The 27,296-nt window shown below is 40.7% G+C and overlaps 1 protein-coding gene across 1 annotated transcript in view; it reads right to left on the reverse strand.

The window, feature by feature from the left end:
* Positions 1–4,697: 4,697 nt before the first annotated feature.
* LOC126282330 (gastrula zinc finger protein XlCGF8.2DB) overlaps positions 4,698–27,296 on the reverse strand; it is a 31,371-nt gene continuing 8,772 nt past the window's right edge. Inside the window, exons 3-4 of the mRNA XM_049981988.1 lie at positions 22,056–22,319; positions 4,698–4,859 (exon numbers count right to left, since the gene is read on the reverse strand). Of these exons, the coding sequence (XP_049837945.1) occupies positions 4,698–4,859; positions 22,056–22,319 (426 nt within the window). The remainder of the gene's footprint in view (positions 4,860–22,055; positions 22,320–27,296) is intronic.

The raw sequence follows: 27,296 nt of genomic DNA on the forward strand, positions 1-27,296 counted from the left end.
ACAACAGTACACTTCACTGCATTTCACACGTGAAATTGCATCTTGCAGGAGCTACAGGGTAAAGGGTACATCTCAGATTAATTTGTTGCACAGAATGACAGAATAGCACCCAAATGTCGTCCACAATTGTCTTTGTATGATACACATCGATATGTCCAATTACATCATAATATATTACATAAATAATTAATGTTTATCATGGTTTTGTTTTATTTCACTGTTTTTCTATATGTCGGATAGATTATAACTGTTAGAGGCATAATTTCCTGTGGTCGCACTGTAGCTAAAATTCATCTCGTACATGTTACAGATACTAGGAGATTCTCAAAAAGCTGAAGGTGTGGACTAGAAGAGTTCGTCCACACGTGGAGCACCGTCTCCTTCAGCATGACATTGGCAGACCACACATAAACGTTGCGATGTCTGCAACAATCCGATGCCTTGTATTCAGTATAATCGATCATCCTCCGTACAATCCTGAGTTTGCCCCATCCAACTTTCACCTGTTTCCAAAACTTAAGGAGCACATTCAAGGACTTCACTTTGATAATGATGAAGCGGTGCAAGGATAGGTGAGGTTGTGGCACCCTCAAGAAAGTCAAACACTCTGCAGTGACGTTATCGTCATACCAGTCTCTCGTTGGGAGAAATGTGTTTGTGACCAGGGTACATATGTTGAGAAATACATTGAGGTGACAAACGTCATGAGATAGCGATATAATCACACACAAATTGCAGTAGTCTCGTGTACACAACGTACAAATAGGCAGCGCATCATCAGAGCTGATATTTGTGCTCCGATGATCCATGTGGAGAGGTTTCCAACGTGATTACGGCCGTACGGCGGGACTAACAGACTTTGTACGCGGAATAGCAGCTGGAGGTAATCGAATGGAACATTCAATTTTGGAAAGGATAAGAGGATTCAATATTCCAAGATCCATGTCTCAACAGTGTGCCGAGAATAACAGATTTCAGTCATTACGTCTCACCACGGACAAAGCAATGACCGACGGCCATCACACAAGGACCGAGAGCGCCACGCGGGATTAGACAAGCGGTCTCAGGCGCTGCAGTCATGGACTGGGCGGGTGGTCCTGGCGGAGGTTTGAGTCCTCCCTCGGGTATGGGTGTGTGTGTTCGTCGTTAGGATAATCAAGGTTAAGTAGTGTGTAAGCTTAGGGACTGATGACCATGGCAGTTAAGTCCCATAAGATTTCACACACATTTGAACATTTGGACAGAGAGTAGCGGCGTTTCTGTAGAGTTGCCAGTGCTACCGACAAGCAACACTCCGTGAAATGAGCGCAGAAGTCAACGTGGGACGTACCACGATCTTATTCGTTAGGACAATACGGCGAAATTTGGCGTTAATGGGCTATGGCAGCAGTCGTCCGACGCGAGTGCTTTTGCTAACTGCACGACATCGCCTGCAGCATCTCTCCTCTGCTCGTGACCATGTCGGTTGGACCCTATACAACTGGAAAATCGTGGCCTAGTCGGATGGGTCCAGATTTCAATTGCTAAGAGCTGATGTTAGGGTTCTAGTGTGGAGCAGACCCCACGATGCCAAGGACCCAATATGTTAACAAGATACTATAGAAATTAGTGGCGCCTCCACAACGGCATGACCTTTGTTTACTAGGAATGGACTGGACCCTCTGGTCCAACTGCACCGCACATTGACTTGAAAATTATTATGTGCGAGTACTTGGAGACCATTTGCGGCCGTTGCTTCATGTTATCAATCGACTTTGTCATGTCACCACGCCACAATTTTTCGCGATTGGTTTGAACATTCTGGATATCTGGAGCGAACAATCGTGGCAACCAGATCGCCCGACATGAATTCCATCGAATATTAAAGGAATGTAATCGATAGGTCGGTTCGTGTAAAACTTTTCTGCACTGGCAATACTTCACAGTAGTGGACGCCTGAAGGGGGGACTTGTGGAGTCCATGTCACGTCGAGCTGCTGCACTATACCGGGAAAACGAGGTCTGACAGGAAATTTGGAGACATCCTAGACTTTTGGCACCTCAGTGTAAGTATGTAGACACGAAAAAAAAATATGCAGAATGTTAAGAAAGTTGATTTTCCCTAGAAAACTTTAAGAATTTTCACATGAAAACCCGGGGCATTACTTTTCACGCCCTCGCAGAAAAACATTAGTTAAAGATTTTTCAAATGGCTCTGAGCACTACGGGACTTAACATCTGAGGTTATCAGTCCCCTAGAACTTAGAACTCCTTAAACCTAACCAACCTAAGGTCATCACACACATCCCTGCCCGAGGAAGGATTCGAGCATATGAAAGATAAACAGATAAATTAGTGCACAGCTTTATTTCTCAGGGCTATAGCAGAAAATCGGTGTACCACAATAGTCATTTCGCGAACATAAAACATTGTTGCGCAGAGTTGACAATATGCTCTCAGAGCCAAGAAAGGTGGCTTCTGCCGTAATAATCATCGCAGTAGCACAGGTGTTCCCAGTGACCAGTTTAAATACAGCCTTTGCCTTGTTCAATATGCCTAAAGCAAAGTGCTCCGACGGCGTGAAGTTGCGAGGATATGTTCGAGAACTTGGCGAGAAGTTCTTTAGTATTATTTTGTAAACTGTATGAAATTAAAGTTCGTGCAGAAAAGTGATTTAATGTGCAACAACACTGTAATGCCGCTAAACACAGCAGCTGTGTGAAAAGAAGTGCTGAAAATAACAGCAGGCAAACGCTGTTATTTGAACAGACAGGTCAATCGTGAACCGTGCAATCACTCTGCCGGGATTTGTGTGAGATGATGGTGTTCTGCAACATCCCATTGGAAAATTGGAAGAATCCACGCTTCAGACTGTTCTTGGTCAAGTACACAACACACCCAGTTGCAGATGAATATACACTGAGAAAGAACTATTTATCCGTATGCTACAATGATATGCTCAACAAAATACGAATTACTATTGCTGAGGAAAAGATCTGGCTGTCAATAGATGAAACTACGGATATTAGTGGGCGGTATATTGCCAATGTTGTTCTAAACGTTGTTGGCCCTGGAGATATGTTCCTACTAACTTGTGAAGCTCTCGACAGAGTAAACAATTCGACGATTGCTATTTTGTTTGACAACTTTCAAAAGCTGCTGTGGCCGGATGGTGTGAAAAGAGAGAAAGTTTTGCTGCTTGTAACAGATGGTGATTCATATATGGCTAAAGCAGCCAAAGAGCTTCAGATTCTCTAACCCAGTATGGTGTACGCCACTTGCCTTGCACATGCGTTGCACAGAGTTGCCGAAGAGGTACGATCAAATTACGCTGACGTGGACAAATTAATTTCCTGTGGCAAGAAAATCTATGTGAAGGCTCCGCTATGGGAGCAGAAATTCAAGGAACAAGCACCTTCAACTCCCCTCCCACCTAAACCTGTTCTTACACGATGGGGTTCTTGGCTTAATGCAGCTGAGTATTACTGCACCAACTACACCCAAATAAAGACAGTCTTCTGTGAGGATAGCGATGAATCAAGTGCTATCAAAATTGTGAAAGATGTTTTTGCAGAAACATTGTCTCGAAACTTGGCATACATCGACGCCAATTTTTCAATGATATCAAAAGCCATCAAGCGACAGGAAGCTGTTGGCACTCAGCTATGTGAGGCCCTGAGTATTGTGCAACATGTGCAGAGTGAGTTGGGTCGAGCTCGTGGTTATGTGGCTGACAAAATGAAAACCAAATTGCAAAGTGTTCTCCAACGAAATCCTGGATATTCTGCACTATACAAAATTAGTGACCTGGCTGCCTTCCAATACGCTCCAGTGACGTCTTGTGGAGTGGAGAGGAGCTTTTCCAGGTACAAAACTATCCTCAGCGACAGCCGTGGATCTGTGACAGTGGAAAACCTGAAAATACACCTTGTGATCCAGTGTAACTTTGCAGATACTGAAGTTTGACATGCGGTATTGAATAATGTGAAACGCTTCAAATACTATGTAGAAATAAAAACATTGTTTTACTGTTTCGATAGATGATCGTTTCACTGTACTTTGTGTTTAGAAAATAAAACATTCAGGCATTCAAAAAACTAGGTGCAAATTAGCCATGAACGCTGCAGAAAGGAAGAACTATACTTACAATATTTTGAGAAGTGAATTTTGTATTACTTTATGGTGAATATGAAATTCAATAAACAAACAAGGATGTTTTAAGTAAACTTCTATTAAGTCATGCTTTATTTTTTAAGATATTTATGTAAGTTTTAAGTCATAAATACTTGCATATTTTACTGCTTTTTACGTAGTTAAAATCCGGGCCCTAGTAGTAAGACCTGCACCACGGAGTGCAGATCTGCCCGATGAGGGGCCTCCCGGCCATTGACGCCAAACGCTCATTTTTTTCAGCTAAACTTGTATTGCAACCACATATTTAATTCTGGTTTCTGCACCATGACAGCATTAAATTAGACGCGTGGGAACTTTCAACAGTCGTGACCAGCCTGCTCTGCAGGCGTCCCGCCTTGCACTCTCCGCGCCGCCCACACGGTTCAGCTCTCGGCCCTTAGCAGCAGGCAGCGGCCACAGGAAGCCGGCTGGGACCCACCTCTGCTGCCCACGCCTGAGAGCCTGTGTCGTCTTGTCACCCGCACGACAGCACAGTGAGCAAGTAGCAGCCGTTGTGAAGCTGACAAGGCGACGCAGCACGGCAGCTCAATTGTCCAGTAGCACCTGTCGTCCGGGTGATGAGGCGACACAGTAGCTCTCGTGTGGGCAGCGCAGGCGCGTGCCCGCCGAGTCGTTGCGGCCTCTGTCTGCTACTGACGGCCGAAAGCTGAACTGTGTGGGCAGCGTGGTGCGTGCACGGCTGGAAGCCTGCAGGGCAGGCCGCACAGCAAGTTTCTCGCGTCAGTCAGGAGCCCCGCATTCCTAACGCAGCGCAAGTACGCTGCAGGAAACAAAACTAAATATACAGTCGTACATTTTTAATAATCAAAATGGTTCAAATGGCTCTGAGCACTATGGGACTTAACATCTTAGGTCATCAGTCCCCTACAAATCAGAACTTCTTAAACCTAACTAACCTAAGGACATCACACACATCCATGCCCGAAGCAGGATTCGAGCCTGCAACCGTAGCGGTCGCGCGGTTCCAGACTGAAGCGCCTAGAACCGCTCGGCCACTTCGGACAGCTGTTTAATAATCAAACACCGTCGCAGAACCACTTCTATGTTTACCTAGCGTAATGAATCTTGCCTCCTCAGGACTTTCGTACTTCACTTGAAACGTTCCGTTCCGTATAAACTTGGGCGTGAATTGTCATTGCTAAATTATTTAGTCCACATCTAAAGACAATTTTACTTCGATCTGATCACCAAAGGAAAATTTTCCTGAAAAATACAAATTTATTTTTTCATGTCAAACCACTTAGCAACATCGATCTTCAACCATGAAAATTAGTAATCGCAATTGTTAACATAAAGGAGTCAAAAACCACATTACAGTGAAACTAGTGTTATTAGACTTTGGTTTGACTGTAAAGAAAATTTCTTTTCTCATTTTTACTTTTTCTAGTTGTAGTATTGATAATTCAATCGACAGTTACACAAAGAAAGGAAAAAGATAGTTTATGTATTGGCAGAATTTGCAAAAATGTTGAAATGTGTGTGAAATCTTATGGCACTTAACTACTGAGGTCATCAGTCTCTAAGCTTACACACTACTTAACCTAAATTATAGTAAGGAGAAACACCCATGCCCGAGGGTGGACTCGAACCTTCTCCGAGACCAGCCGCACAGTCCATGACTGCAGCGCCCAAGACCGGTCGGCTAATCCCGCGCGGCCGGAATTTGCAAATACCATTATTAATTATTAGGCGCACAGATGTTTATATAAAGAACTAAAAGCAGAAAACATTATGTAAATTATACCTGAATAGTAATTTCAATTAAGACATTAGAAATACGTCCTGTTGCACAAGGATCTGCAAGCTATGTATGTAATACTTGTTGAAATTTTAAGCTCGAAACATACCATAACAGTTTAAGTTGTTGTCTAAATCATTCAATGTAGCTGTCAAGTTCTTTGTGTCTTGTTGAAATGCTGTACAATGCATTTACTTAACAAGTGGCTTTGTAGAAAGCGTCAAGAATTTATGAAGAAATACTGATTATTCCAAAAAACAACAATATTCCTGAGATCTTTACTGAAACAAAAAACGTTGGACCTCTTAATTGGAAAGTACGAGCAGGAACCGACACTCTCGACAACGAGACAGCCATAGCAACATAAGTAAGATTTATCTACAAATATAACACTTCCGTCATTACAGAATTATGTTAAAGTGTCGTACTAGAATAGTTAGTTAAGCGTAGGATATCTACTTTCTGTACATCGATGAACACTCTGTTAGTAAAGGATATGTAGCATTATACTAGCAGTACAGCTCTCCATCGTCATGCTCAACCCAGCAAAGCAAACTGAAAACCAGGACAGGTTGGCAGCCCTGCCATGTTATAACACCAGCAACAAGGAGGAGGAACAGTGACAGCGTACTCTCCTGTATTTTTACAGGCGCTAGTCTCTCACGTCTATACAACAATACTCTGCATAACACAACAATCAAACAGTGTACTCCAATTTCGTTGCACACTATTTCTCGCAAACTACCGCTCCCACAATATTTGCTCACATTATAGTCCGTACGAATACACATTTAGCCTGACGAAACCACTCACCACTTCCATATTGATGCCAAGTTTTTTCGTAAAAATCATATATAATGTGCTCCTTATGAAACTGTCGTATAGGTGTTCAGGGTGATTATTTTGGTTCCTCTGAAAACCCAATCCTAATCGTTGTTAAAGTTTTCTTGCAAGCCTTCCCTGCGACACAATGTTATTTCTTCATATTGTTCACAGCAGCGCAGCTCCGAATTTGCTGTCTAATAACACATATAACCATTTCGTCCAGGGTTTCCCACTTTCTGGGTTTAGATTGGATAGTCCAGTTTCTAAATAAAAAATTGTGATGACCAGCTGAACGTCCCAACCGGACGTCCAAGTCTGGTTTTCGGGCCCTCTGAAGTTACGCTAAAGTCATATTCAATATTTTTATTTATTTTTTCAGGAGCCAATAATAAAGATGGAGCCAGTTACACTTTTCAATTTGATTATTCTTTGATTTCAATATTTTGTATGAGATTGTGTCACAAACTGGGAGTATTGTGGATTTGTCGCAACAAATTTCAGTGTATTTTAATAGAGGTTGGCGCTTTCATTTGTTCGGCAAGCCGAGCCGAAGAGTTCAAAGAGCCTTTGTACTTTTATTACGCCGAAGTGTCCATTGTCGTCAAATCATTTGAAGACTGCTCCAATAAGAACGAAGTAGGGAAGGTAGACCAATAATAGCTCGTATTTTCTTATGACAGCCGCATGTTACTTCCACGTTGTTTATAAAGCAGAGCTACAATACCAGCTTATGTCTGTTTGTTCTTCTGCTCAGTTATATAACAGCATAAAACAACAAACAAAAGAAGCTGTGACTATGTCGAATTTTGTTTTTATTGTCGGTGCTTGTAATAAAAACCTACTAATTTTAAAAGGTATAACGCTGTCGAACGATTAAAACACGCCAAGTATACCCACTGTTGCATGCCGCTAATTGATGTGAGGAATTATTCAGTACTTGCAATTTTCGGATAAGAAGTGCCTTATAATTAATTAGGAGAGTGAACTATTTCTGTATAAACGGTGACTGTTAAGTTGGATCAAGAGCTTGTGATACACTGTATGTACTCGTATGATCCGTGACAGTGCGATGAACTAGTCCTCGACCATAGATACTAGTAGACTGGCCTTGCTGTGCAGAAGCTATAGGGCTGATGTGGCTCCAACACAAACCACGTGACTGTTGCCAAAACGTGGCGGGATTTCAAATCAGTGGTCTGCTATCCTAAGTTTGTATCGTATTTTACCCACATTTCTCAATTGACTGCCAAACGCTTCCAGCAAAAATTACTTTTTTATTTGCGAAAAATTATGTCAGAACTACATTTGACCTGTATTTGTTCACAGTACCATTTACAGGGTGTTTCAAAAATGACCGGTTTATTTGAAACAGCAATACAAAATAAACGAGCAGCGATAGAAATACAACGTTTGTTGCAATATGCTTGGGACAACAGTAAATTTTCAGGCAGACAAACTTTCGAAATTACAGTAGTTACAATTGTCAACAACAGATGGCGCTGCGGTCTGGGAAACTCTATAGTACGATATTTTCCACATATCCACCATGTGTAGCAATAATATAACGTAGTATCTGAATGAAATTACCCGAAACCTTTGACAACGTGTCTGGCGGAATGGCTTCACATGCAGATGAAATGTACTGCTTCAGCTGTTCAATTGTTTCTGGACTCTGGTGGTACACCTGGTCTTTCAAGTGTCCCCACAGAAAGAAGTCACAGGGGTTCATGTCAGGCGAATAGGGAGGCCAATCCACGCCGCCTTCTGTATGTTTCGGATAGCCCAAAGCAATCACACGATCATCGAAATATTCATTCAGGAAATTAAAGACGTCCGCTGTGCGATGTGGCCGGGCACCATCTTGCATAAACCAGACGTGTTCGCAGTGTCGTCTAAGGCAGTATGTACCGCCACAAATTCACGACAGCGAGATTCAGTAATCGTTTCGGATCTGAAAAATGGGCAACACGACGAACGGAAACCCGAGGCCGCAGTTGGATCACCTGCTGCACTAGCTGCACGTTGCCCTCTGCGGTTGCCGTACGCGGTCACCCTAACTTTCCAGCACGTTCATCCGTCACGTTCCCAGTCCGTTGAAATTTGTCAAACAGATCCTTTATTGTATCGCTTTTCGTTCCTTTGGTTACATTAAACCTCCGTCGAAAACTTCGTCTTGTTGCAACACTTTGTTCTAGGCGGTGGAAGTCAACACCCGAAAAATCCTCTGTTTTAAGGAATAAACCATGTTGTCCACAGCACACTTGCACGTTGTGAACAGCACCCGCTTACAGCAGAAAGACGACGTACAGAATGGCGCACCCACAGACTGCGTTGTCTTCTATATCTTTCACATAACTTGCAGCGCCATCTGTTGTTGAAAATTGTAACTACTGTAATTTCGAAAGTTTGTCCGCCTGAAAATGTACTGTTGTCCCAAGCATATTGCAACAAACGGTGTATTTCTATCGCTGCTCGTTTAGTTTTTATTGCCGTTTCAAATATACCGGTCATTTTTGAAACACCCTGTATAAAATCTAACAAACACATCGAACGCCCCTCTGGTGGGCAGCGGGATGAAATTACTATAAACTATCAATTAAAGTCAAACGTTAAAATTCTTTTAAACAGTAAGACTGGACTCGTGTCAAAACTTTAAACATTGGATTCGCCGCATTTTGAGCTCTAGTCACTTATAAAAGAAAATGGGACATGGGAATTATGTCAACTATAGGAGCCTAAATTTTCGACTTTAGGAGCAGGTCCATTTTAGAGTATCAATTTTAGGTGCACTTCAAAGGTTAAGTTCCTACTATTTTTACAAAAGTTTAAACTATCAGTTAAAAAAATGATATTTTGAAGTTTCAGAAAATAATTTTGGATGCTACATTTATTTAATAGCATTAGAAGGTAGAAAAAAATTCTCTTCATGTGCCGACTATAGGTGCTCTTACCTTATTATAACCTCACTTGCATATACAAAAAGGGGCGTATGTGCAGATGGCTTAAAGTTTTTCCGTTTCAGGGCCCGTATCCAAAGCTGTCTTCAATTTTCATTCTTAGGGAACCTATAAGTAGGAACATGAAACAGTTATACTTACTTATGTAACCGAATTATCACAGATACCTTCCAAAATCTAATATGAGTCTGACTTTACAGGCATCACTTTTAACACTTTAATTTACGTGATTCTCTGTATCAAGTGTATAAAACATGTAAAAGTCACTTCAGCAGATTTCAATAAACGCATCTGCAATATCATAGAAACACAGGTGAAATGTAATGCCATTTCCCCTGACAAAACGCTGAGTACAGCCATAAGCGCAACACGAAACAACCATGTTTTGCCGACAAACACGTGACTTTAACTCAGAGATGTCGGAGCCACGAAAATGACGTCAGGGCCATTCTATAATATTTATGCTCGAAGTACGAAGTAAACAAATCCACAGTGGTGCGCTTTTGACGACGCTAGCGGTACCTAGGTACGAAAGTGAGCACTTATTTGACAGCCATAACGGTAGACGATTCTAGTGTCACCTACGGGCAAAAGTGAAAACTTTTTGGCAGCCATCATCATATACGACGCGAGCGACGCCGCAAATATTACCATCCTTTGCAGAGAGGGTGCAGTGCTCACAGCCGGACGGCGTCTACTGAGTCGGCGCTACGCAACAGCTGCTACTACGGGGCCAGAATACAACGCAAAGTAAGTAACGCACCACAACGTTACGACACGCAACTGAAGCAACGAGAGTAATTAACTGGCAGCGTAGATTGCGTTCTATAATAACGCAATTACAAACACTGACGGATAAAATTCTTTTGTATCATTAAATTAATGTCACGAGACATTATTTACCTTGCCGACCGTACAGTACAGCAGATGTCACTGCCAGATCCCGCTTACTTAGTAGTCTAATTGTTTAACAACAGGTAATACAATGGCTGAACTCTATTTACGTTAGCTTATTTTTCGTTTTTTCTTCTTTTACGTGATCCTGTATGTTATGTGTGCTTCTGAGCACGAATTACAGCGTTGAGTGCATACGGCGTTGTAGTTTTGTTGTGGTTATTGCCATCCATTAGGTACTACGAGTGCTATTGTGATTTGTTTATTTTTTTCCTTGAGTGACTTGTATGGGGTTCAATATTGCACATAATGAGGTTGGTGCAACTGCAATAGACAGGGCGGTGAAAGGAGACTCTTTCGGTTAAAGTAATAGGGTGGAGACGAAAACAGAAGCAACTAGTAGGGAAATGTCGAAGGATTCCGGTATAGGTGACAGTAGTATATCAACAGAGATGGGAAGTCGTAATGCAATGTCGTCACCAATCGTGGAGACGCCTTGACGGGATGAGTGTAGATTTAGGCTGACATGTCTATCGTTGACATGTTCAAAACATTATTGCATGACAATAAACAAATAAAGGAAGACATTAAGCGCTAGAGGGAAGATATTATGTGCCAAAAGGAAGATGTTAGGTGATCACTAGAGCATAACAACAAACAATGAAGGGAAGATATTAGGCAATCGGTACAGCACATAAACGAACAACTCAGTAAAACGATCGACGAGACTAATGAGGCTCTAAGGAAACTGGCTGAGTCAAGTCATAAGAGAACAGATGAACTTACCGTTCGATTTGAGGAGAACGTTGCAGACAGTGCTAAACGTTTTGAAAAGGCAGAGTAAGATGTCAAAGAAGTGAAAGAAGAACTTAGTAAAAGTGTTGAGATTTACGACGAGCATTACAAACAAATGGATGAGGAAGTGTAACACTGTAAACACAGAATATCAGCTGTTGCCCTAAACCAGGACGCATATGCACGGTGAGTGGAAGAAGTGAACAGTGAGGTCGGCAAGACTAAGGAACAGATCAATCAGCAGGTGAAGAGTGAAGTGAAATAACTATTACGTGATGGAAGCATTGCCGGACGTAGCTTAATTGGTATACAAAATAATGAGGTCCTCCTTGGCAAAGGGAATTTTAAGAACTTCGAACCAAGTGGAAGATGGCATCCTGGAGATTTCTTAGATCAATTTAAGGGCTTGTTACCTGAATGATGGGACAAGCAAAGAAAGGTGCCCTTCGTTGCAGCAAGTTTGGTACCTGGGGTATGAGAATAGGACACAAGTGTACAACCCCTGCTGAATTTGAAAAGGAAGTTTTGCAACAGTACTGGTTGTGACAGAAGCAAAATGAAGTACGTAACAGTCTATAGCAAGGTAGAAGGTCTGAGAGAGGGGAGACGAGACCTTCAAGAAAATTTTCAAGATCATGATTATGGTGAGAGGAACTTGTTTTTAGGTGAACCAATGACGACAAAAGCCATAGTGTCCCTGATCATAAGTAAACAACCAACTGGAGTTCAGGATAAGTTGCTAGCAATCCCTAGAGATGAAAAAGAGGCAATGATGTCAGCCCTAGGACAATTAGACATGTATGAGTCAAGAGGAACAGGAGGAGAAGAAGATGATAGAGGAGTATAAGGGACAATGAACCCAACACAATAACCATTCAAACCATAACAAAAGACATGGTGGACGACATTTGAATAATAATAATGAGACATTATGTTGGTTTGTGTGGCGATGTTGGTTACAGAGGGGACCGTGGCAGCTACGGATATTAGAACTCAAGGCACAATGCATCAGATGACCAGGAGCGAAACTGGAAATATAGCAAGGGGAAAGAGTACATAAGCTATTTTGAAGGTGTAGTCTGGGGCATACCTCATGCCACAAGGGCAGGCGCCTTGTGAAAAACATTAAACTATACCATGAGCAATATTAATGACTGAATGGTATATGTGACGTGTTTGAATCTTTATATACAGGGTGATTCAAAAAGAATACCACAACTTTAAAAATGTGTATTTAATGAAAGAAACATAATATAACCTTCTGTTATACATCATTACAAAGAGTATTTAAAAAGGTATTTTTCACTCAAAAACAAGTTCAGAGATGTTCAATATGGCCCCCTCCAGACACTCGAGTAATATCAACCCGATACTCCAACTCGTTCCACACTCTCTGTAGCATATCAGGCATAACAGTTTGGATAGCTGCTGTTATTTCTCGTTTCAAATCATCAATGGTGGCTGGGAGAGGTGGCCGAAACACCATATCTTTAACATACCCCCATAAGAAAAAATCGCAGGTTGTAAGATCAGGGCTTCTTGGAGGCCAGTGATGAAGTGCTCTGTCACGGGCTGCCTGGCGGCCGATCCATCGCCTCGGGTAGTTGACGTTCAGGTAGTTACGGACAGATAAGTGCAAATGTGGACTCTCCATACAGTTGTTTGTGGAATTTGCAGCTCTCTGCTAGCTCTGCGAGTCGATTTTCCTGGGCTGCGAACAAATGCTTGCTGGATGCGTGCTACATTTTCATCACTCGTTCTCGGCCGTCCAGAACTTTTCCGTCTGCACAAACACCCATTCTCTGTAAACTGTTAATACCAACGTTTAATACACCACCTATCAGGAGGTTTAACACCATACTTCGTTCGAAATGCACTCTGAACAACTGTCGTCGATTCACTTCTGCCGTACTCAATAACACAAAAAGCTTTTGTTGAGCGGTCGCCATCGTAGCATCAACTGACGCTGACGCATAGTCAGCAGCGCCTCAAGCGAACACATATAAAACTAAATGAAACTTTATAGCTCCCTTAATTCGCCGACAGATAGTGCTTAGCTCTGCCTTTTGTCGTTGCAGTGTTTTAAATTCCTAAAGTTGTGGTATTCTTTTTGAATCACCCTGTATTTCAGCTGCTGTTGTTCTTAAGTACAAACATTCATTTATTATTATTATGAGGACACACTAATCGAGTGAGATTTAACTAGGTTGTGTTACTGCCATACGCAATACTATTTTTTTTCTCACTTTCAATCTGTTCGATCTAGGCTATAGGTATTACGTTTCTTGTTGCCCATACAGTGATGTGGTTGAGTGATTACCAGTGTCTACAGTTTGTGTTATCCATATGGTTCTTCATTTAAAAATTTATTACTATGCCTGCTTAATGATTGTTAAAAATTTTGTATTATTCACTCAGTAACTAAATTTAACTTAGATGAAATTCATATAATCTCTTGTTACTAATATATGTGTTTGTTATGCCATACAGACAGTTGTAATGCCTGTTCAACCTATTCATAGTCTGTTACCACTACAATAGACTTTTACATCTTCTTCCATGAATCTTTGATCTGGCACTTTTTTAATATTATGGTGATGATTTAACAAATTTAAGCTTTGATCTGACCAGCGATAGGTCTTCCAAAACTGTAACCATGTGTTTTTCTTTTTTTGTTTTCCCCTTCTTTCTTGCTCTGTGTGCCACATGGACGGTTTCGTTTCATGTTGATGCCTTTTCAAATTATATTCTTGATGCTTGTTTTACGCCCAGTAGTGTACCTGTAGGTGTTTGCGTTTGTCCAATCCTGAGTTAGTGAAGTTGTAGAAAGTCACATTTTTCAGAGACTTCTTCACGGATGTTGTCGTCACTTTCCATTGTTTATATCAGAACTACGTAGTGTAACTTCCGCAGACCGTGAGACAGAATACCCATTTGTCTCGCCCATCCAAACAAACTTGAACTCAACATTTCTGTGTTTATTGAGGTAAATCTCAGCAAGAATTACGCATCTGTTATTGCGTAGTATTTCCAAATTCCAAATAAAGTCAGTTTTGAGTCGATCAGTGTTCTGGCCTCTGGGACACCGATATGTGTTATGAACGCTTATGTTTCTCCCTGAGTCTTTCATGTAACATGACGTTTAAGAAAACGTGAAAGCAAATTAGACTGCCTGAACGAACTATCAGACGGAGTTCCTGCAAACACCTTTGCCCAAATACTCACAAATATTAATTTTATAATGTTATCTGACTCAGTCAGTAATGATTTACACAAACACATTAAAACCATGAGTTATCATCTGTTTTCTCCATTAATACTTGATACTAAACTACGAATTTTTAGTTTTTAATCATTTCTGACTGCTATTATACCTTTCGTTCCACACATCTGATACTACATGCATCTGGATACCTAATATAAGAGTAACATAACATAATATGGAATAAAGGAAATAAGAACAATTTATTTTTAGCAATGTGTTTATTGAAAATATAGGTAAAATTTACATAAAAGTAAGTAAAATAAGTTTTTTCATAGAGATTCTCAACAACAAAGGGGGCCATCAACACAGAAAAGCCAAGTAGGAACTAGGTATGTGTTCATACCAATATCCTCACACTTTTGTCTCATATTTTATCTCACATAGTTAGGTCATCGAAAATCTAGATATGAAACGTACTTTTGGATTTCGTCACTATGTCTATCTTATACTGAAATGGTGTTTATATCTTCATGGGAGATCAATAGTGAAAAACGTATCACAGATCATTGATCCACATACATCAGAAAGTCCAACAGAAATCAATAAACCACGAATTCTCCGTTTATCGGCAGTGGAGCAGGTTGTGAAAGAATTACCTTTTTCTTACATTAAACATCGGTATGTAGTAAAATAAGCGAGAAATACTACCTGGAAGCCTTCCGTGATTAGTACAGTCATTTCAAGATGTTACTTATAGTGAACAAGAAATTAAAAGGAGGTACTCATAATATGAGACTTGACTTAAGCATATCTGAATAAATGTAGTCGTCTAAATCTTCTCATTTATCCACCATAATTATATCACCATAATTATATCATATAATAACCCATCAGTTACATATGTTTTCGAACACGAATATGTCAAACAAGGTGGCATAGTTCCCTTTTAAAATATAGGGAAACTTACGAAAACAATTTCATCTAAATAGTTATAATCACACCCACCAGAAACTTTAGCAAAAAATTCGGAAAACCTCCTCTTTTACTAAACAGACGAATGCTCTCCTGTCACACCAACTGCCATAAAAACTGGTGCGAAAGCATCATCGGAAATGCTTTCTTTATTTGTAATACTGTATCTGGGACGGACTGCACTCACGTCCATATGGCAGCTCTAACAACAGAACTGTTGTTTCCATGCATCGTGCTACAAATATAAAAATAAATATACAAAAGAAGCTCTAGATATTTTGGCCCTCAATTTTCTACAGTTCAAGCTTCACTTCTTGTGTACGCGTGGACGGCATTTCAAATCTACAGTGTGAAGTTCAAAATGGTTCAAATTGCTCTGAGCACTATGGGACTTAACTTCTGAGGTCATCAATCCCCTAGAACTTAAAATTACTTAAACCTAACTAACCTAAGGACATCACACACATCCATGACCAAGGCAGGATACGAACCCGCGACCGTAGCGGTGGCGCGATTCCAGACTGTAGCGCCTAGAACCGCTCGGCCACAACAGCCGGCCACTGTGAAGTAAGAACTTACAAGCTACTCTATACTTTATTTGTTTGTCGCTTTTTCAAGAAACAACCTCCTTGTACACGGTTCACTTCTTTGTAAATATTGTTGAGATCACCCAAAGCAACAACTTAAAGTCCTGTTTTTTACAGCTCCCTCCTGACAATGATTTGGTGACGCCACAAAGCACAATTTTTGTTGGCGAGACGTTTGTAGTGTTAAACAAATATTCTGAGTACTGTGGGCGGCGTAATATAACAGAAACCAAATTCGAAAACCAGTTTCTAAAAAATAAAAGTAACAAAATTGCACCGACTCTAATGCTGAGAAAGCAGTCTCATAATTGGAATCTAACCACTTGAAATATTCTGTTCTTGGAAAGAAAACCTGAGTAAAAGGTTCGAAAACCAGTTTCTAAAAAATAAAAGTAACAAAATTGCTGCGACTCTAATACTGAGAAAGCAGTCTTATAATTGGAATCGAACCACTTGAAATATTCTGTTCTGTGAAAAGAAAACCTCAGTAAACGGTCGAAGCAGCAGATGAAGAGAATATTGCACACTAGAAGACAACGTTTTATGGAGTACTGACATCGTGAGATAGGTTAGTTTTCCATAGACGTTTGTGAACAGCCGAAGCTGCAGGGAGTTGCAAGGCAGGCACATATAACAGTTTTGATTAAGTTCCCTGAAGCATATGTGCAAGAAATACAAAGACTGGAAACCCAGAAAAGTCAATAAAACATTTGAAAACCAAATTAACTTCATAAAAATCAAGTTCCTTTCCAGTTTCCATTTGTAGTGTCCCTCAATTTCGAAGTCGGGGTTCATCCACAATCCTTACCAAAAGAAGATATCAATACCTGGAATAGTCCGTCTTATAAAAGTATCATTTCCTGTGGTAATCGCTTTTCTCGGCCGTTCTTATAAAGAATTATCTATAAGGTTCCTTAACTTTACTCTCAGAATAAGTGTAGAACGCACAAGAGAATACAGTACTCGATAATTCAAAAGAAAAAAAATTATATTATTCAGTAGCAGCATCAAGATTAAGAAGACTGAAAAATTTATATTTAGTATCAATATAACCTTTTCATGAAGCTGGAGATACAGTGGGGTGGATGTATTAGTCATACCGATTTATTGCCGAATTACTGAAAGACAAGCGGATTTGACAGGGACTATGTCGCCAACAAAAGATTGTGCGCTTCCTTATGTCGGCATAGGGGCAGTGGGTTTCTCTACACGGGACCTAATACAAGCCACGTCAACATTTAGAAAAAAAAATACAGATATCTCGTACAAAAATTATGGCATACGAAAATATACTGAATCATTCCAGACTACATTGCCTACTGCGGAAGAATAGGCCATCACGGTCTGCTTTTCACAGCAGTGTTGGGTTTAATATTTAGCTAACAACAATGTACCTGTCTGTAATTCTGCTTTTGGGTAATAGTGTTCTGTATGCGTTATACACGGTGTATAGTAATGGTGAACCAAGGACTAAATTAAATCTTTGGAAGCAAAGTCTTCTTTTACTGGATAAAATAATTTTCGAACATTTCTTATTTCTGTTTTATTTTAGGACTTTTAAAGGAAATGAAAATCTGTATAACATTTTCTGTTAAGCACGATGAAACACATCCAGGTGGGTACAAGAATACCGATTAGATGTGATAACGATAAAAAATTCGTAGACAAGCAATTGTTGATGAACTCGAGTAACCAGAAAGCAACTGAAAAGGAATGCTATTCGAGACATATTCCTGCTAATGGTTTTCAGGTCTTCGGTTCCCGATAACAGAAAATATGCCCTGAACCTTTGAATGAAGATACATCCAAGAAATTTAAGAATAAAAATTAATTACAGCTTCCGAAACTTAAAGACCTTGTTCATTTTTACGTGTCTAGAAGAGCATGAAGTAAATGTGAGATAAATATATACCAGGAAATGTTACAACCTATCCATATTTTAAGAAGATTTGAATCCATTATGAAGTAATACGTTCTTTGACAGAGACTGGATATTTGAACTGAACAATCCCACATAATTTGCTCAGTGTTTACTTACGGCATGAAATTTCGAATGTGGAAAATACGCTATCAGTTATCATCAGCACAATGCAAGTTCTCACAGGTTTCATTTAATTATGGATTGCTGTTGTAATACGAATCTCTAACAGATGAGTGAGCAGCATGCTAATGCGTAACAGCACCATACTTAATGCTACATGGCATTACGGAAAATTACTAAGTCACAGTTTCTGTGATGTAAGTGCTTTACTCGAAAATTTAATAAACCCGAGTATATGGTTTGACTGGTGGGTCTCCGTCGAAAGAAATGGATCAATAAACAGATGATTCGACCTGGCGGAAGTTGTAACATCATCAGTGTCAAAACATCTCACTTTTGCAAATGATTCAATGGGACAAGACACATAATACTTTAGTTATAGATAAGTAAAGACGAGATACACGCCATTCTTTGGTATTGGTGATCAGATTTTAGAAAACGAAAATTAGTTCCATAACGTGTTGATATTTAAGATATTGTATCAATCTGAAATCGACAGTAGCTTACATAGCGCAGATTAGATAACTGGTCGTCTCTTCTCTCGTTTATTGTAAGAGATTTTATCTCGTTAACAGTGTTCTTGATTCTTTATGTTGATCCTATAACATAATTGGAACACTTCTCATTCATATGTACAGCCCATACAAATTATTTTTAGTTCTCTGCTTGTCCTCCTTGTAAACCATTACTCTACACCACTGCTGGAGATATTTTATGGAATTAAATACATCCGTCTATTAGAAGTTCATAAAACATTTTCTGATATCAAATAGTGGCAAAGTACACAAACATTTCGCATTAGATAAAACTACTGGAGCAATGGGACAACTTTCATCTGAAATAAACTTGCTATTTAGTTATTAAAGAGACTGGTTGTGATACACATAGAGCAAAAGCACAGAAAGAAACCATTGGTCAACGCAAAATATAGTAGTAGAAATTAAGGCAATCTCCAGTAAAGCAGAACTGAAGACTCGAACAACTGAAAGGATTGCGCTATATATGAAGCAAAAATTTGCAAAAAGAGTGAAGCAAAGGAGACCGGCAAGATCGGAGAGTTGTCCTCGAAACAATTTAAAATTGCTACTGTTGCTTATTAGCTTGGAAATGAGGAACAGTTACCTAAACCGGTCCTCTACAAGTAATCTCCCGTTTAATAGGGAGACGTATTTAACAGAAAATCCGTGGAATAAAACAGCAAAATTTTGAAACGTGGTGGAACAAAGGCATGTATGCAGTTGACATCAGTAGAACACTGTTAAATCAGAAGCATTAGACAGAAATGGCGGAGCTACAATTTTCTGCCAAAATCTTCACAGAATATTGCATTTTCTAAGGCAGATTAGTTATTACGGAAGAAGCTGGTAGTGTCACTAATAAAGAGATCGACACGTGGATGACGATGGCGTTAATTTTATCAACGCTGTTTCGTATGGTACTGCATTGGATCAGTGTTTACAATTAATTACATAATGAATATGCAAGTATGTAAATATATGTTCAAAGATGCCATATTGCTAAATGACTGGTGATAGATGCCACTCTTACGAAAATTTATGTACGACATTGACGGACAAGACTACTGCCACGATTGTAACAGAGTTCAAAGAGTTGCATTATTATTAAGGATTCACTGCAATGCGCTTCTGTAAAGCGTAGAACAAAGCTGATTGGTTTAATTCGTTATGTTGTTTTGATACAAAGGAAAACAAAAGTAGTAAAATTTTAGGAAGATGCAAGATGAAATGGGCAAAGAATTTCTCAAGATGAGACAGTCTTTACGCGAAATCTATGACGGCTGTAGGAATGGAGAGCAACACAGTTTCATGTAATCTGTTTTCATCGGCTGTGGTTAGCAAAATAAGCAACTGTTCACAGCCCGCCTAAAATGTCAAAGGGAAGGATCAATTATTATTATTAATTATATCACATGACTAATCTTTTCTGTTGCCCTTCTCAGTAAGAGACATTCTGCTAAAAATAACTAGATGCAGTGAAGTGGCAATTTGACGGTGGATGAAATTCAGTTTGATGTTCTTTGTGAATGGTGGCAAAAAGAATAGACTGATTTACACAACAGACATATCTTGTTTTCGTTTTATTTCCTTGAGTTTTCAGGGCACATTTGATCATGGGACAGAATTTCCAGGGTTTGATAATGTGGAGTGAAATAATAAAAATTGTAGAGTGCAGTCTGAGCCATAAATTTGGTAAGAAAACGAAGAATACTGTTGAGTCGCTTTCAAGACTATTGGGAACAATGGAAGCGCTAGAAATTACATAGAGAACATTTCTTAAAAGACATCATTGTCGCCGTTGACTTCATAAAATATTTATTGTTACGGTTGTAATTTCGTCCTTATGACCATTTTCAAGCAACACTGCAAACGTTACCTACATACAAAAAATACAAAAGCGAAGCACAATCTGTATATATGTAATTAAGCAAACATTTCATTAAGATAGTTGCGCACTTATAAAAATTGGTGAGAAATGTACATTACTTACATTCTGTCAGAATATAAGACTATCTGACATTACACGTCGTCACTTTTTACATTGTAATATGTTGTTCAATGTGTACTGAAATGTTAATGTTACCGTCGTTCTAATAATCTGTCACACAAACAAGCTCAGGTGCACTGACATGTGGAGCTAAGTCCTTTGGAGCGAAAATACTTTTACTAAAGTTACTGCCCGTGCACGGAGCAAAGATAGTGTACACCAAGGATACAACTTATAAGCTTTATATCGTAAAGTCTTTTCATCTGTCGACATCATACAGCTTTCTAAATAGTGCTATGATTGTAAGGGGCGGTAGGACAAGATGGGAATATTTATTTATAACGTAATAGAGGTGAATACATGTTATACCTGTGAAAAAACTCTCACATTGACTTAAGTGCTCGCAAAAGAGATGAAGACGGAGCTCTGACATATATAATACTTCGTATGCGTATGCATTTTACGAATATGAATGGCGTAAAGCGCTCGCCAGCAATCAAATTCATTGTGTAGCACCACAACAGCACAATGCCTCCGCACAATTACAGGATTCATCCTTCAACAAGGCTCTATTGTAGCAAATACGACGATGTAAATACGTATATTATTCAATTGAAATTGCTTAAAATGTTTTCGATGAGTGTCTAAAGTAACTGTACAGTTCTATGAATCACTGTTGAAGTAGATTGATGCAATAAATCAGATTCTACGGATACAATTAAATGTTTCATTTCTCACAAATTTTTATAAATGCGCGACTATCTTAATGAAATGTTTGCTTAATTATGTATATACACCCTGTGGTTCAGTTTTGAATTTTTTGTGTGTAGGTAACTTTCGCAGTGTTGCTTGAAAACGGCCATAAGGCCGAAATTGCAATCGTAATAATAAATATTATATACAGTCAACGGCGACTATGATGCCTTTTAAGAAATATTGTATGACTGTGGACCCCAACCATGAGAAGTCAATCACATAGAGATCAGTATTACACCAAAAGCAACACTGTTGAACAAAACTTAAATATGATAATAATCCTTAATGTGGATTCTGCTACAGAATCGTCTCTTACAAATAGTAACTGGCATTGCCTTGACATACTGGCTCGCAGCGACTCAGGCAGTATATGAGACATTGTAGTTCGAGAGTGGAGCATTCCCATCTTTTCTTGTGTGGGTGGCTGTCGGAGCCGCGAGAGACACAGCTGAGTCGGTAGTGCACGTGACGTTTCGGGCGGTGGCGGCGGCTACATCGTCGGTGCGATGCAGCACGCGCTGCACCAGCTCTCCGGACACGCGCATGATGACGCCGGCGGCCGCCGCTCTCGCCGTGGGCCCGCCGCTTCCTCCGCCGGCCCCGCCCACGACGCCGACACCGCCCCCGCGGGGCGGACCCGGCGCGGTGCACTTCTTGCGGTGCGTGCGCATGTTGCCGGGCTGGCTGAAGCGCGCGCCGCAGCGGTCGCAGGCGTGCGGCCGCAGCCCCGTGTGGCAGGACATGTGCGCCTCCAGGTGGTGCTTCTTGGTGAACGCCTTGCCGCACTGGCAGCAGCTGTACGGCCTGATGCCCGAGTGCAGGCGCTGATGGAGCATCATGTTGCTGCGGTCCGCGAACCGCTTCCCGCACACCTGCGCCGATAATAACAAACATCTCTCAGCTAGTGTAGCGAACTCAATCACACTGGAGTCTTACATCTAATGGGTCACCGATCTTGCCCGTGTTTCACACGATTTTAGGAAATACACTACTGCTCATTAAAATTGCTACACCAAGAATAAATGCAGATGATAAACAGGTATTCATTGGATAAATATATTATACTAGAACTGACATGTGATTACATTACCACACAATTTGCGTGCATAGATCCTGATAGATCATTACCCAGAACAACCACCTCTGGCCGTAATAACTGCCTTGATAAGCCTAGGCATTGAGTCAAACAGAGCTTGGATGGCGTGTACAGGTACAGCTGCCCATGCAGCTTCAACAAAATACTGCAGTTCATCGCGAGTAGTGACTGGCGTATAGTGACGAACCAGTTCCTAGGCCACCATTTACCAGTCGTTTTCAATAAGGGAGAGATCTGGAGAATGTGCTGGCCACGGTATCATTCGAACATTTTCTGTACCCAGAAACATGCTGTCGTCCATTACCCTGCAGCAATGTAGGATTTCGCAGGAATCGAAAGAAGGGTAGAGCCACGGGCTATAACACATCTGAAAAGTAACGTCCACTGTTCAAATTGCCGTCAGTTGGAACAAGAGGTGACCCAGACGTAACCAATGGCACCCATACCATCACGCCGGGTGATATGCCAGTATGGCGATGACGAATCCACGCTACCAATGTGCGTTCACCGCTATGTCGCCAAACACGGATGCGACCATCACGATGCTGTAAACAGAACCTGGATTCGTCCTAAAAAATTACGTTTTGTCATTCGTGCACTCAGGTTCGTCGTTGATTACACCATTGCTGGCGCTCCTGTCTATGATGCAGCGTCAAGTGTAACCGCAGCCTTGGTCACCGAGCTGATAGTCCATGCTGCTGCAAACGTCGTGGAACTTTCCGTGCAGACGGTAGTTGTCTTGCAAACGTCCCCATCAGTTAGGGATCGAGACGTGGCTGCACGATCCATGCGGATAAGATGCCTGTCATCTCGACTGCTAGTGATACGAGGCTGTTGGGATACAGCACGGCATTCCGTATTACCCTCCTGAACCCACCGATTCCATATTCTGCTAACAGTCATTGGATCTCGACCAACGGGAGCAGCAATGTCGCGATACGATAAACCGCAACCGCGATAGGCTACAATCCGACCTTTATCAGAGTCGGAAACGTGATGGTATGCATATCTCCTTACACGAGGCATCACGACAACATTTGACCACGAAACGCCGGTCAACTGCTGTTTGTGTATGAGAAATCGGTTGGAAACTTTCCTCATGTCAGCACGTTGTAGGTGTCGCCGCCGGCACCAATCTTGCGGGAATGCTCTGAAAAGCTAATCATTAGCATATCACAGCATCGTCTTCCAGTCGGTTAAATTTCGCATCTGTAGCACGTCATCTTCGTGGTGTAGCAATTTTAATGGCCAGTAGTCTACTTCTATGCAACAAATGTTTCTGTAGTACGATGCCCCTCTCAAGTGTTTCCAAAATTCAACATTCCAAGTATCACGATCCTGTTAAATAACACAAGAGGATACAAGCTGCCCAGTAGAGGTGCCAACGCATAAGGCTAAGGTCTGCTAGTCTTCCCGTACTACATTGCTACCACGTCATTCTTTTTTTTTCTTTTTTTGCAAATCTTCCACCAAATACTCATATCACTACAAAAAATCATGTTTCTACGGAGAAGAACAAAGAGAATAATGGTAATCATTATGGTACAATGTTGGTATTGTATCGTTTGTACACTTATCAATACACTGACGCCCTTACTGCAAATAACAGGTACTTTGCTCGAGTCAGGTATGGCTCGATATGCTCTCACTGCGATACGTACATGAAAGAATCGATAAAAATTGAATATTTGTGGTAAGTTTCTTCGGGACCAGACTTCTGAAGTCACTGGTCCCTAGGCTGACACACTACTTATTCTAACTTTAACTTACGCTAAGGACAACACACACACCCATGTCCGACGGAGGGCACGAACATCCGACAGGGCGAGCTGCACGAACCGTGGCAAGACGCTTCAAGGCTCGCGGCTCTCCCGCCCGTTAGTATCGATCAATTAATCACCCTTCATTATTTCCTGGTTGTATTTCACTGTAACTGAACCACAATGATTATTGTTTTTATTATTGTTATTTTCCGCCCGCATCTCGTGGTCGTGCGGTAGCGTTCTCGCTTCCCACGCCCGGGTTCCCGGCACGGTCAGGGATTTTCTCTGCCTCGTGATGGCTGCACAATCTTGACCTAGTGCACAGCTTGTGGGATAGCGTGACTCGACTGCGAAATGCGCCCTTCGGCTCCTCTCTCTGGCTACAGTTTGCTGTTGTCCACAGTGGCACTGGCGTTGCCCATGGGGCCTCATGTAAGGCGACTGCGATGTCCTTAGGTTAGTTAGCTTTAAGTAGTTGTAAGTTCTAGGGGACTGATGACCATAGATGTTAAGTCCATAGTGCTCAGAGCCATTTGAACCATTTTTATGTTATTTTCCGAATAAATACGATTTGTTGTAGGGATACAAGGGTTTGATGAAAGACAAGGACAAAAATTAAACGCAGTAAGGACAGGCCTCCTTAGCTGATCAGGATAGCGCCGTTGGTCGGGACTCGATTCCCTCAAAGAGTTTCCATCGGGCTATTAAAACTTCGAATGTCTATTTTTCAAAAATGCATGAGGAGCACTTCGCACTAGAGCAGCCACCGTTACATCTAAGTATTTACTACACTCGTGCGAAAGATGTGCAAAGCCAGTGACCTTGAGCCTACAGTTTCTGATCTTTTAGGGTCAACATTGCGTAGGAGGAAAATATATTTCTAAATGCATTATAAAGTATTTAGTTCGTCAACTATGTGATACGACAATTAAACCTACATCATTAGGAGGAAGATACATTTTACATTGCAGTGTTTCTCGCAAGTATTGGTGATTCCTTGTGGGGGCATGTGAATAATCCACGAGGTTGTGTTGCATATTGTACTACTATCGGTTAACTAAACTAACCACATCTCCTATTGACGTCACATAGCCAATTTATGTAAAAGTTTCATAGAAGTCGAAGAAGTATTAGGACCTGTCGTTGGCATCATAATATATTGCGTAATGGATACGCCAGTACCATAACAGTACAGACAATGAATCTACATGTTCTATGACTTAAATAAGCACTTAAAAGGAAGGGACTATGTAGGTAGCGTACTGAAACGATGTGACACAGCTACAAGTATTTGTGGCAATGTGGTTTTGCTTTCATACACGTACGTGAAGAGACCTCCGTATTTTGCACCTAAAATATCACATCAGTACAACGCCAGAGGCATGAGCTAAGACCAAGGTTCTCTCCAACGTTTCAAACGCACAAATAGGTGATCTTTTTTTGTATTAAATCGTCGTGGAGACTCGGAACAAGATTTCTGCAAAAAACATGGTTGGTTATGTTTTTACTTATGCAGTTCAGGTCGTAGTAAACTACAGTGACGTATACACAAAAATGGAAAGAATGTATGAAATTACCTCATTTAGAAGGAGACTGGTTCATTACTTCCTTCAAACAAGGGAACATTATCTGTTGAGGGAGCATATTTGAGATATCAAAATACTTATTGTGTTACAGATCCTTCAGTGTTTTTCAGGAATTACTTCACACTGAAACAGTCTTCTGTCACATTCATAATCTCAGTCGATTACTTTATGAGACTTAAAAGCATTAAATGGATTCATAGACGCTACTGTTGTATGTCCAGGAGAGGTTATTCTGAGTATGTTGTTTGTCTGAAAACAGCTAAATTCGTAGATTTAGGATCTGCATAATATGTAGTGGCCAAAAGTGGGCAGTGACTCCTACAGCAATGGGATTTCACTCTATAGAACAGCTGCTTACTGTACTTGTTGACGATTCTCTACAACATTTCGCAACTCTGGAATAACACGTTAGAGTAATCCTAGGGACTTTCAGATTGTTAAAGTTGAAGTCTAGTCAAATTGAAGGGAAGTGTTCTATTTTACTTTTTGTATTTGAAACAGTGAAAAGGAAAGGAGGAAGTCACAAATGGCGCTGTGTTTATTGTCTGCGTTACGTACAGAGATTCATCAGGTTGCAACAGTATTAGGCTTAAATATAAATTCCAAGTGATTGTGCAGAGAGTAATAACGAACAAAGTTGAGGTTAGCACTGAGATTTAAAATTGTGGAAGCCAATGCAGTGGCAGAAGTTAATCAATAATACGTTCCGGTTTATAGCTAAAATCTAATGAATTGAAACCATAAAGGACACACACAGGTCAATTTAAATACTACACTGAAGAACAGATTCAACCGAAATTAATTAACAGTGGTCCAAAACCTTGCAATTAGTTGCATTAATCACTACAGTCAGGTTTTGGAACAGAAAAGAACAAAGAAGCATTAAATTTTTGATTCAGTGGAACATTCAATACCAATGCTTACGTCCCCCGAGAGACACCAGAAAACTTGTTTGTGCCACTCACAACAAAGGGTGAGGATTGTTGCTGTGGAGAAACAGTTTACTGTACAACAGTATTTATGTGATAACCGTGTGTAGCCCAAATAAATTGGCGTAATCCCATAGAGGAACATCTACTCTAGTTGTCTCTCCACATAAACGAGCAACTTGTTTATCAAATTATCAAATGGTTCTAATGGCTCTAAGTACTATGGGACTTAACAGCTGAGGTCATCAGTCCCCTAGACTTGCAACTACTTAAACCTAAGTAACCTAAGGACATCACACAGATCCATGCTTGAGGCAGGATTCGAACCTGCGACCGTAGCAGCTGCGTGATTCCGGACTGAAGCGCCTAGAACCGCTCGGCTGGTTTCAAACTATCGACATCACTAATTTCTAGGGACTTATGTGATAAATGAATAAGCGGTATTTCAGTTCATAAAGGATAAAAGTGGAAAGTG

The sequence above is a fragment of the Schistocerca gregaria genome, chromosome 7 (assembly GCF_023897955.1).
Source record: "Schistocerca gregaria isolate iqSchGreg1 chromosome 7, iqSchGreg1.2, whole genome shotgun sequence".
Lineage (NCBI taxonomy): Eukaryota > Metazoa > Arthropoda > Insecta > Orthoptera > Acrididae > Schistocerca > Schistocerca gregaria.